Source organism: Thermobia domestica, chromosome 10 (genome assembly GCF_964235325.1).
Source record: "Thermobia domestica chromosome 10, izTheDome1.hap1.1, whole genome shotgun sequence".
In the NCBI taxonomy this organism is placed as follows: Eukaryota; Metazoa; Arthropoda; class Insecta; order Zygentoma; family Lepismatidae; genus Thermobia; species Thermobia domestica.
This window is the reverse complement of record NC_137463.1, coordinates 220,501,982-220,514,891: the sequence shown is the minus strand read 5'-3', so window position 1 is coordinate 220,514,891 and position 12,910 is coordinate 220,501,982. Positions and strand designations below refer to the sequence as shown.

Genomic DNA, 12,910 nt, shown 5'->3' with positions numbered 1-12,910 from the left:
GCATCTTGCTTAAACCTCCTTGTTGTTCGACTGAACATAGAAGATGACGGCGCTTTCAGCTTCATTCAGACTATTTTGTCCGCATCTTCAGCACAGTCAATGATAAATATTGCTCGTCCATTAATGGAAGCAATACTGTATTTGGAAAAGAAGAAGTACAAATTTTGGCCTCAAATGTAGGCGATAGCTGGCCAAGAATTGAAGAAGTATCATTACTAGTGGATAGTGCTGATACAGGAATGAAATATTCTGTGAGAGTGAGGAAACTATTACCGGTCTTGTTTGGAATGCTGCAGAAACTTCTTGCTGCCTTATTTGCAATATCGCCTCACAGCATGTCAGTTAAACGAGCTGTTTCGCATTATAACCAGCTTCGAAGTATTCATCGTATGTCGATGAGTGAAAGCATGACTAATGAACTACTTATGATATCGCTAAACGGAACGGGTAATGCAAACTATGACCCAAGACTGGCTGTAACGGAGTTCTTCAAGCAAAAGGACAGACAGGAGAGCAGGCCTGATAATGGTATCTACAAAACGAGGGAGTTTGTGAAGAAGTTTTTCAGAGTTGAATAATGTTATATCAGGGTGTCTAGTAAAATTCCAAAATGAAATTTCGTGTCTTTTTCGTGACCTTTTCTTTACCAAACCATAAAATATCGTAACATTCTCAAGAGGGAATTTAGGTACGAATTAGGCCGAATTTTCATGCATGCGATAGAAGCATGCTTTGCTAGCGATTTGGTAGCGTCTAAAGCCGACTATAGACAATTTTGGTGGTGAATTTTGATGTTTTATTGAACAAAATTTTCCAGTCTGTACTTATATTAGTACAGATAACAAAAAATCGTGACCCAAAATCTACATTTCGTGACGTTTTCTTGACTTTCATGACTGTTTTCCGATTTCGTGACTTTTTCGTGACTTTCGTTGACCAATAGACACCCTGTATATTCAAAATCAACATATTTATATCATATAGGCCTCTGTTGCTACGTGTTATCAGTCAGTAACCTTTATTCGGTGATAGTGGATCATGTATCAATTGCCGTAACAGTAATACAGGTGTTAAGAGTGCTGCTAGTGATATTAACCCGTTTACACTTTGTTTTATATACCGACCATTATGTCGACCTTCGGAATTTGCTTTATAAATCTCTAGTAAAGCTTTTCACATCGGGTTTTTTGCATTCATTCAAGCGGGGAAACATCAAAGAACATGTTTCATGGGCGTTTTGCAGTCATGCGTGCGATGCCTGGGAGCAGTGAGGTCACAAAGATGGAAGAAGGAAAAAAGGGTAAATTTTTGAGCTTTTAGAAAAAGAAAATCTTGACACATCCCTATTTATCCTAGGATCATGGTTCATACCTCGTTGTGTTCGTAATGAAGCAATGTTTGCAACTATATAACTCAAATTTGCTTATTATGTACCAGAAGCGGGAAAATCCCATCCAAGTTGGAAAAAAATATTTTTCAGGAGAAATTTCCCCTTTTTCTGGAATTTCTCCCCTCAGGAACACGATACGGACATGTGAGTAGTACCGTTTGAAACCTAGCCTCATTTGAAACAAACCGAGATACTCATCATGATTCTAGGATAAATAGGAATGTGTCAAAAATTTTCGAAGTTTTGAATTTTTTTTTCCTATTTACACATTTTTAGTCAATTAGTTTAGTAAAGTATCTACAGTATTATCACTATTTACCCTAAAATCATGACTCGTACCTCGTTCTCTTTAGAATGTTTGAAACGGTACCACTCGCATGTCGGTATCATGTACCTGAAGAGAGATAATTCCCCCGAAAAGGGGATTTTTTAAAGAAAAATCCCTTTGTTCAAAGGTTGGGTCCCTCTGGGTGCCCCTGTGTTAACGCTCGTACCTTAAAATCACCTGAAACATACAACATAGTGTATATAATATATGTGCAAAATGTCAATGTGATATCTTGAAAACTGAGGACAGAAAAATATTTCCCTACGTGTAAAGAATATCTCACGTTCCCCTATATCATGACAGAAACACACAAAAATTTTCTGACATATCCCTATTTATCGTATTGATATTTTGGTGCAAGACTAAAGTATAGGTAGTAATATTTAGTATTGAATATATACGTATTCACATTAACTGATTTTGTTACAGAAGTGTGTAGTTAAGTTCACGTATTGTTATTTCCTTGTTGAGTAGTTTATGTCTTGTGTTGTGTGTTTTGTATTCTCTCCATCTGTACCAGCCATGTTTCCTTGTCCTATCTATGTCCAACTCAAAAATATAGATGTAAAATTAAATAAATAAATTAGGGAAAATATTCAGTTACGATAACACAGTACGGCTTTATCTTTAAGTACCGGCCTGAAGGTGGATCTGAGCCAAAATGTGTGTAAGCCAGAAAATATTCACTCCTGTATTGATGGCAATGTGTTGAATCGAAAGTGAAACAGTTAGCAGAAGTCTGACAAATACGTCACTTTGCATGTCATTATTTCAAAAGTGTACATTATACAAAAATGCACTTTAAAAAATCTCTGTGGGTTTGAATTTTTCTATGTATGTCAAGGGCCCTTTTGTGCCTGGATACCCAGTAGCGATTTCTTAAAAAATGCACTGTCCCTTGGGTGCGCCCCTGTATAATACCGCATACACCAAGTAAACCACACAAAACCACATACACGAGAGCTCCTCCGTGGCTAAGCGGTTAGCGTACGCGCCTTTGGCATGGGAGACCCGGGTTCGATTCCCGGCGGGAGCTCATGTGGTTCGGATTCCACGTTAATCAGTAGGTCCACGTCTCATATAGCCTCGCTACTGAACGGGACGTTAAACTCAAAATCACATACGCGAGTAACACCCTGATTTATCTGTTCTCACTTAAAGAAGTTCGTGATTTTCGTTTGTTTTGATTGGATTGTTTTTATACGGTTATCAAAATCATCAGTGTCATTTATTGCGTGAAATAGTTACCAATAGCATTTGGTTGGATGAGTTCTGTGCGCACTTTCTCTTCTTCATCGCCTTTTTCATCATCACCAAATTGATTGTGTATTTGTGTCACTCTTCCTTACGGTTGATTGTAGATTTGTGTCACTTTTCCCTATGATTGATTGTGTATTTGTGTGTCACTCTTCCGTATGATTGATTGTGTATTTGCGTGTCATTCTTCCCTATGATTGTATTTGTGTGTCACGCTTCCCTATGATTGATCGTGTATTTGTATCAAGTGTATTTGTGTGTCATTCTTCCGTATGATTGTATATTTGTGTGTCACTCTTCCCTATGATTGATTGTGTATTTGTATCACTTTTCCCTATGATTGATTGTGTTTATATCACTCTTCCCTATCACTTCCTCTGGATAACTGGAAACTGCATTATTCTGTCCAACATTAAAAATCCTTGTACTGTATTACTCCAAATTATCCGAACAGAAGGTTCAAAAATTCTATTTACTCACGTTTTTTTACCAATGTTTTCAATGCGGTTTTGAAGAAGATTGTGCTTCCGTTCGAATTAGAGAGAGTTCGCTTTGCATATGTATTAGTAAGAAACTTCATAAAAGAAAAAGTTGATTTATATATTTCTCCGAACTATTTGTTTTACTATTACATTTTACTTTTGTTGTATAATAAATAACGACGATTCTTCTAATGTTCAGTGAGTCCTCCGTCGCCGCCGTACACATAAGGATGAATTCATACAAATAAATGAATTTCAACTTTCTAGTAGTTGTATGAAGATAAAGACTTTCTGTATGTTTAGAGCTTGTTTAATGTAACATTTATGTATTTAAAATTAATAGAAAGCTAAATAGTATAGATAGTAGCAATAAAATTAATAGAAAGCTAAATAGTATAGATAGTAGCAACAGAAGTTAAAGGTATTATAATTCAACATTCTTTCCACTTTTTAAAGAAAGAACAGAAGCTTTGTTTTTAAAAATTAAGAATTGTCTAAAAGCAAAAGAAGAAAAATAGCTGTAGACGTGTTTTTCGTATTACCATAAGTTCTTACACCATAACTTCTTTTTCAGGCTCTCTTATATTTGATATATTTATTAGACCCTCTGGTGAAAGGGGATTACGTCATTGTGTACTTCCATACATTAACGTCAAGTGATAATCATCCTTCTCTTGCATGGTTGCGTGAAGTCTATAATGTTCTCTTATACAAGTAAGTTAACAGTATTATTTACTATTTTTTTTAAATTTTATTTTTCTTCATATTATAGTCACGATAATTGATTGTAATTATTATTCAGTTTTACTGTAGTACTTAGTGTTAAGAAGAGCAGATACTCATTAGTTTTCTTTTTTGAAAATTATTAAATTTTGTAAATTTTATCCATTATTCTAGCTTCGTAGTCTTCTGGAGGTGCATCGTTAAAATCCGACGACAACTTACTCATACTAAGATGATTTTTTCCCCCAATTTTTTCCTCACTTTCACCATGCGAATACCAGGAATAATACCTTGAAATATGGGCCTTGGCCATAAGCGCCCGAAGGCGGGGGCAGGGTGGGACCCGGGCCTCCCTCTGGCTCACGAAAATGTATACGTAATATAGCAAACCACGTAATATTAAATACCAGACGTAATATAGCAACCATGGAGATGGGTCCCCCTCTAGAAAATCTCCTTCGGGCGCCCCTGGCCTTGGCCGATTTCGCTCCAATGGCTTTTGGGTCAATCCATATGAAGTGGTCCAAGAATTGTGAAAATGGTTGCTCGACCATCTTCAAAAATTATTAAAATTTGATTGTGACGAACCGTATGTATGAGAAGGTCAATAACATCATTCACGTTCACATATGTACGAGTGTTCCTGAATGGCGGCCATCTTTGTTGTCGGTGGAGTGCCAATTTTTGCATTTGCAAGCGTTTACGAAAACTACAGTTGCTCAAGATGTACGAATCAGACGAGCACCAAACAAAAACGAATGTTTAGAGTAGAGACTGAGGTACACAGATAATATATACTCTTGCTTCTAAATAAATATGCAGGATTGCAAACCAATACATGAAATCACCAGAAAAACTAGAGAAAATTATACTTTTAAACGGGCTGTATTTTGGAGTAGCATAAAGTTCATAAGTTTTGTGCTGAATACTACTGCACGTAAAGATTCTGTAGAAATATCCACAGCTATGATACTACAGACACCGTAGATTTATGGGGGTCCGAAAGTTTAAGTTTGTGATCTTGATGCCATTTTTGGGGCGTAATATCTCAGGAGGGCAAAGTGCTAAAACTTGCTATTTATGCTACAAAGTAATTCTGTATGTGAATAAACTATTGCAAAAAAATCATGACTGATATTACATGGAGAAAAAAAAGTGAGGACAAGGTAAAAAAGCGAAGAAAGCACCTGCGTGACGATGGTCGTAGTTCGGAAAAATTTAACTGTTTGGATATGTTTCATGCTAGATCTCAAAGACTATGTATGATGCAGCAGTTAGGCCCGCTTTTGTTTGTGTTCAGTTCCCCATAGCAGAACATGTCGCGATATGCGATGTAATCGCAGAAAATTTGCCACGCCTGTGCAGAAAAATTGCAAGAGGAAAAAAATATAGTCAACAGAAAAGTGTAAAAACATGCATGCTATGTGTAGATGTCTTAAATGCACGGACGACTCGCATAAATATGGTTTGAACTGTTTTTTACGTCACGTAAAGCGTTTTTTTAACAATCGTAAGTGTTTCTTCTGCAAAAAATTTTTTGCGGAATTCGTCAGAAAATTTTTGAAGAATTTTTGCAGAAAATTTTTGACTTACAAAAGCTTATCGCAGAAAGACAAAGAAAGTTCTGCCATCGGGGTTCAGTTATGAAAAAAGCTTGCGAGTGGCCTTTGTTCCATCTTCCTAGCACCATGATCATTGCCACGTCTATATGGTAAAGGTTTAGCTCCTCCTTGCATCCAAGACAGACATCGCCGAACTGGACCGCGGTACTAAGGCACTTAATGTATCAGCAAAGTGTCATTTAAATCCAATCCAAGTTACGGAAGTAAATATGTTCACAAAGTTGCGCTACATATATCCTAACTAAATATAAAACTACATGAACTAACATAAAATAAAAGGGTACTTCCGGTTGATGTGGAAAGGCGAAATTTAGCATGATTGTAGCTTTCAAGTACTAACCCACAGGACAATTGCCAAAAGTTAATATTTTTAATTTTTAGGGGGGGTCAAAAGGGAGGATGAAGAAATTCTCTATATTATTTAAATTGCCCTTTTTTGGACTTATAATCTCATATTTTAGGTACTTGGAATTGGAATAAAAGCTTTAAATTCGGTATGCTTGTATGTTGCCGTTAGCGTTACTTAAGTAAATGACCAAAAATAGATTTTCAAGCATACAGAGGTTTTATGGGGAACTGAAAGGTCTTTCCAATGTTGTTTATATGGAACATCTTCTGCACCCCAAAATGTTTAGGCACTTCCGGCAGGATTAGAATGATGAAATTTGACATGATTGCAAACTTCCAGGTAGAGATGCAAAAAAGCCGGCTTTTTTTAATCGATGGTTTTTTTCACATAAAAAGCCGGCTTTTTTGGGAAAAAAACGAGAATTTTGGAAATTTTGGCTTTTTTCATTTTCATGATTTTTCTATCTAAATAGCTTTCTTATAGTATATTCTATAGTTAGATAAGAATTCCATGACCTAAGTGCGATATTTCGCTCTGAAATTCACCATCAAGATGGATGGAGCACATGTTTTACGAATTAAAGCTAACATGAAGAATGTAGTATTTGAGGCAATTTTAGAGGCTATTTAACTTTATTTTAACTTTTGAGTTATCAACATTTTTTTATTCTCTAGATCATTTCAATTTGTGATCCGTGTTTCATTTCTAAGAGCTTAGTACTCTAGCTTCTAGCGCAAAAGTTAAACGTTAAAAAGTTAAACGTTTTTCTATATATTCGTCAAAGCGTAGTTTTTCAATATATCCGTCAAACCGTACTTCCACATTTCTGTTATACTGTAGCTGTGCAGTGATTTAGCAATAATTTTCCAGACACAACCTTGAATGCAATTTATACAAATAATCAGTAGCGGATTTAGAAAAGTGCTTTAGAAAGGGTTTCTCTGATTATCTCGTTTTCTAAAAAGTCCTAATTTTATTTGGGAGGTGCTTGAAGTTTATGAGTACGGGCATAACTAATATTTCGTATCAATTATATGTCTAGCAATAATCTTCCGGATCATTTTATACTGAGAATCAGTGGCGGATTTAGAAAAGTATTTTGGAAAGGGTTTTTTTTTACTAATGTTTAGTTTTTCTAAACATTCGTAATTTGTAATTGACGGGAGCTTAAAGTTTATGAGTAAAGGCATAACTAATAGATATTTCGTTTGTTGCAGACATTCCATAACTTTGGGGAACAGGCTTCAGTTCAAAAGACCGCCCCCCTAACCTTCGCAAAAACCGTTACTGCTGGTAATTAGTAATAATAACGATTTAAAAACAATAAGAAAGGATACGGCCAACTCACAGTACACGCACTTTTTCTATATTCACAGATGGAATGAAGAAAAGCTTTGCCAGAATGGTCGAATGCTGGGTTGAATCCCGGACTTCCCGATAGAAGCGCAAAAGTTAACCACTCAGTCATGTTTGTTGTGCAGTTGTATTTAGCTTAACTTAAATATATTCCGTAATTCTTTTTTTTTTTTTTGGGGGGGGGGGGTCCGTAATGATATGTTGAATCCATCTTGTTAAAAATTAAGGAAACTTGAGGATTGGGTAAACCGTGATGGTGGTTATATAAAACTTAACTGTAGAATTTCAAGAATATACAGAACCAAACGCTCTAGATGTGCAGCCTAATATTTCTGTTATGTTTTATTTTATTTTGTTTCAAAAAGAGGGTATGGAATATTTTGGAGTAAAAATACTACATACAATTTTGCTAGTTATTTGTGTATTTTTTTAAAAGAAGTGTTTACTTTTAGGGTTGGCTGGTTTACACCAACTTTTTTTTTTAATAACTGGTTTAAACCAAACAAATAAAAAGAACGAAAAATGTGAATCGTGTAAACTTCATGGTGACGTTTCCACATATCAAACCACCTGCATTAGTTTTATTTCCTTTTCACCTTTTAATCAAGATGTCCCATGTTCAATTCTCGGTCGAACCACAACCCTTCTTTCATGCGTAAACCAAGTAGCGGTTCGGATGTCACTTTAAGCGAAAGTCTTCTCCTTGATAACCTCGGTATTACGTAAGGATGTTAAGCCTAAACATACGAAACGAAACCAAATTGTATATTTCTGCATGCCTAAATGCCTGTTGTTTTATAAAGAAGCCAAGATTGCTTAAATATATTGATAGAAATTGGCAAAATTTATCGATTGCCTACGTAGCTTCCAACATTAGCTTGGATTGGACCTTCAATGATATCTACATACTAAATTTGTAATTTAATACCTCAGTTTTAGCGTACTGATTATGATACGTTGACCTTTAAATTTTACATGCAAAGCAATAACAGGATTTTCCCGTTATTGTTTTACATTTCAAGTAATGACGGGATTTTCCCGATGGCTAGGGCGGAAGCTTCTCAATTTAAGACATTTACTGACCGGACTTCTTTAAGTTTATGGGACTTCTTCTAGCATAACCCACTGTTGCATAACAGCACCAAGGCGAAAGAAACTTATTTCTGTGAATATGTAATATAAACACATAAAGCAAAATACCTAATTCAAAAAACCTGGTTTAAACCAAAAAAGCCTGGTTTAAACAAAAAAAAAAAAAAAAAACTGGTTTAAACATCCCCCAAAAACGTATTTTTGGCATTTTCAAAAACAATCATGGTTCTTTCCAACTCTGCTTACTTTTGTATATAGGAAGTTAAAAAGTTCTTATGTACATTGGTTAATCCTTTGGAATTCATAATGTAAATATGTTGAAGTCAAATTGTTTGAAATATCTTTTCGAAATTCATGGTTTATTTTCGAGGTTTTATATTATTATCAGCATCAACCACTAACTAAATGACTTTTTGTGTTATAAAGAAGCGAAACAAAGTCTGTTTTATCAATTTAAAGCAGAATTTTGAAAAAAAAGCCCAAAATTTCCCAAGCAAAAAAGCGAAGCAGAAAAAACCGAGTTTTTTTTTTTTTCAAAAAAGCCGGTTTTTTTCCAAGCCCTTGCATCTCTACTTCCAGGACTGACCCACAGGAAAATTGCCAAAAATGAATATTTTTAGTTTTTATGGTATCTATTGAGGGGACGAAGTATTTCCATGTTATTTAAATGGGTGTTTTCTTGGATACAAAATCTTATATCTTAGATAGTTGAAATAGGAAAAGAAACTTCAAGTTTGGTAGAATTGTAGGTTTTAGAGGTTCGAAGTCGTAGGCCAAGCAAACATGGGTTCTGGGGAGGAGTACCCAGGTAGCCAAAGGCTAGTGTATCCTATATAACGCAACCTTGTGAACATATTACCTTCCGTAACTTGGATTGGATTTAAATGACACTTTGCTGATACATTCAATGACTTAATACCGCGGTCTAGTTCGACGATGTGTGTCTTGGATGCAAGGGGGAGCTAACCCCCTTACCATATAGACGTGGCAATGATCATGGTGCTAGAAAGATGGAACAAAGGCCACTCGCAAGCTTTTGCATAACTGAACACAAACAAAAGCGTGCCTAACTGCTGCACCATGCATAGATTTTGAGATCTAGCATGAAACATATCCAACCATTTAAATTTTTCCGAGCTACAACCATCGTCACGCAGGTGCTTTCTTCGCGGTTTTACCATGTCTTCACTTTTTTCCTGTTTTTTTTTCAATAGTTTATTCACATACAGAATTACAACTTTGTGGCATAAGCAGCAAGTTTTAGCACTTTTCCCTCCTGAGATATTACGCCCCAAAAATGGCATCAAAATCACAAACTTCAATTTTCGGACCCCCATAAATCTACGGTATCAGTAGTATCATAGCGTGGATATTTATACAGACCCTTTACATGCAATAGTATTCAGCACAAAACTTATGAACCCTCCACTTTATGCCATTCCAAAATACAGCCGTTTAAAAGTGTAATTTTCTCTAGTTTTTCTGGTGATTTCATGTATTGGTTTACAACCCTGCATATTTATTTAAATGCAAAAGTTCATATTCTCCGTGTACCTCAGTCTCTCCTCTTAACAGTTGTCTTTGTTTGGTGTTCGTCTGATTCGTAAATCCTGAGTAACTGTAGTTTTCGGAAACGCTTGCAAATGCAAAAATTGGCACTCCACCGACAACAAAGATGGCCGCCATTCAGGAACACTCGTTCATACGGCAACGTGAACGATGTTATTGGTATTCTCACACACAAGGTTCATCACACTCAAATTTTTAGAATTTTTGGAGATGGTCGAGCAACCACCTCTGGACCATTTCGTATGGATTGACCCTTTTATTTTATTGTTGTTAATTATTTATGATCCTAGTGTAAATGACCCTAAAACATATCTTGATCAATTTGAGATAACTTTATTTTCGATGGCATGAAGCAGCTAAAGATGGTGGAAAAATCATAAATCGTGGTGTTATTGGCGAGGAGAACACACTATTGTTGGGGCCACCAGTAATCGCACCGACCTGTCTCACTGTTAAACGTCTATTATGTCCTGTAAATATCGATTGAGAGCATTCATACTCGTTTTGAGAAAGATTTGCAAACGCCTAGCTCCAAAGTATGCATGTGATGAATATTACAGTTGCTTACATGAAAACAAAACCAAAATCCCAATGAAGTTCCGCTACTAGAAACAGTATATTCAAACGAAAATATTGTTTCATGCCAAAGTATTATCGCTGCAGATGAACATAGATGTCCTACCGTGACCCACTAATGAAATTGAGGGTCACATAATAGGTAAACAAGCTCTAAGAAACAAATATACGAACAGAAGTCCGCAAAGAAAGCCGTGCTTGCTCCAGACTTCGATTACAAGGGAATAGTATACACTCACGCAGTTCCCGAAAATTTTCTGGATCAGTTTGTGAAAAATCGCATACAGAAAAAGGAAAGAAATCTCACAATATTGCGAGCGGTAATTATATTCAATGAGAAAAAGCAGAAAGGCTATTAGTCACCGCAAAAAATATGTAGCAAAATTTTCTTCTACATGTAACAGGTAGCGCTTTCAGAAGATACAACTTCCTTCTTCAGCCTTTGGTAGAGTTCGAAAAAAAAAAAACACCGAAGAAGATTTAAAAATGGTTAAAAGGTTAGGATATGTAAAAAAACAAATCTTCTGTCAAACATTAAAACACACAGGAATGTTTGGCAGAAGATTTGTTTTTTACATATCCTAACCTTTTAACCATTTTTTAATCTTCCTTCATGTTTTTATCCTTTTCGAAGTCTACCAAAGGCTGAAGAAGGAAGTTGTATCTTCTGAAAGCGCTACCTGTTGCATGTAGAAGAAAATTCTGCTTTTTTTTTTTTTTTCGGTGAGTAATAGCCTTTCTGCTTTTTCTCATGGAAGGAAATCTGTTTAAAATGGGAATTCAGATGGGATAATGCCATACTTCATGTTACAAAGAAAGTTGAGTTCTTATCCGAAAAACGTACACACTCATTATACCTCACGCACCTTATAGCTTGGTTCCTGTGATTACTTTCTTTATCCATAGACCCTAAGCAACGCTGGCTAATAACGAAATCCAAGCAGTGGAAGAATTAGAGAAGATTCTGAAGCGATTGTTAAAAGATGGCCTTCTGTACATCTTTCAGATATTGCAATGTAGATGAGGAAAGCGCATTCCGTAAGCTGGAAAGCATTTTTACAGAATCTAAACTTTCAATATGTAAACTTCGATAGTAATAAGGGTATACATTATTGTACATTCCTCGTAGAAGTGACCCAAACTAAGTAAAAATGCTCTGAGGTCATACACCCATAGAAACAGCAATAAATTAATACTATAAATTCAAGTAATTGTTAAGCATTTACAATTGTTTGTTCATTTCTTATTGTATCCGCAGCAACAATTGCTTCAAAACAAATTATCGCGGAGATAACCAAAAACTTGATTTTTTTTTTTTTTTTTTTTTTTTTTAAATAATAAAAGACCTTGTTTTGGTATGAATATTCATCATATAAAAGAGTATTCGTACACAAAACTACTGTGAAACATTTGTTATAACAGTTTCGTAGTTATATTGTATTCAGTTGTAATTCATCATGTATTAATTTAATTTGTTAGGGTCTAACCATAACATTATTTTCATTTAATCTCTTGCAGAACTATATTCTAATAGTAATACATATTTTTTCAATTATTTTGCAGGTACAAGAAGAACCTCAAAGCTTTTTACATAGTACATCCAACGTTTTGGACAAAGGTAACTTCTAACATGTACACATAAATTGTTTATTTGTGTTTAGGTTATATACGAGGCACGTCCACAAAATGAGTGTACTACGATCCTCGCGGACAGAGGGAATTTGTTATTGCTATGTTGGTAACTCCCGTGTAGCTTAGATCTTACCCTTTCCAGCGAGTCCAATCACGCGTCAGTATGACCAAAACTGTGGTCACAGTGACGTGTCCCTTGAAAGATATCGATAAAATCTGCTGTTAAGTGCGAGATTCGCAGCGTCATTCGTTATCACGTTGTGAAAGGAAAATCTTCGATTGAAGTTTTTAACGAGATCAAATCATTTTATAGCGAAGGAATTATGAATAGTACGAGTGTGTTTAAATGGTGTCGTGAATTTAAAAACGATCGCACTGATGTGCATGATGAGTAAAAGAGTGGAAGACCGTCGATTTTAACTGATTCGCGCATTCCCCTGACCTGGCGTCTTTAGAGCATCATCTGTTCACCTCCCTGAAGGTGTACATGGGTGGGAAAAAGTTTCAACTGACGAGGAAGTGAAGGTGGAGGTG

General features: G+C 35.7%; 1 protein-coding gene across 3 annotated transcripts in view; it reads left to right on the top strand.

Moving 5' to 3' along the window:
* Gdap2 (ganglioside induced differentiation associated protein 2) overlaps window positions 1-12,910 on the top strand; it is a 250,942-nt gene that overhangs the window by 223,426 nt on the left and 14,606 nt on the right. For all 3 annotated transcript variants that reach the window (XM_081729124.1, XM_081729123.1, XM_081729122.1), the window contains exons 9-10: window positions 4,032-4,171; window positions 12,308-12,362. In XM_081729124.1, the coding sequence (XP_081585250.1) occupies window positions 4,032-4,171; window positions 12,308-12,362 (195 nt within the window). The remainder of the gene's footprint in view (window positions 1-4,031; window positions 4,172-12,307; window positions 12,363-12,910) is intronic.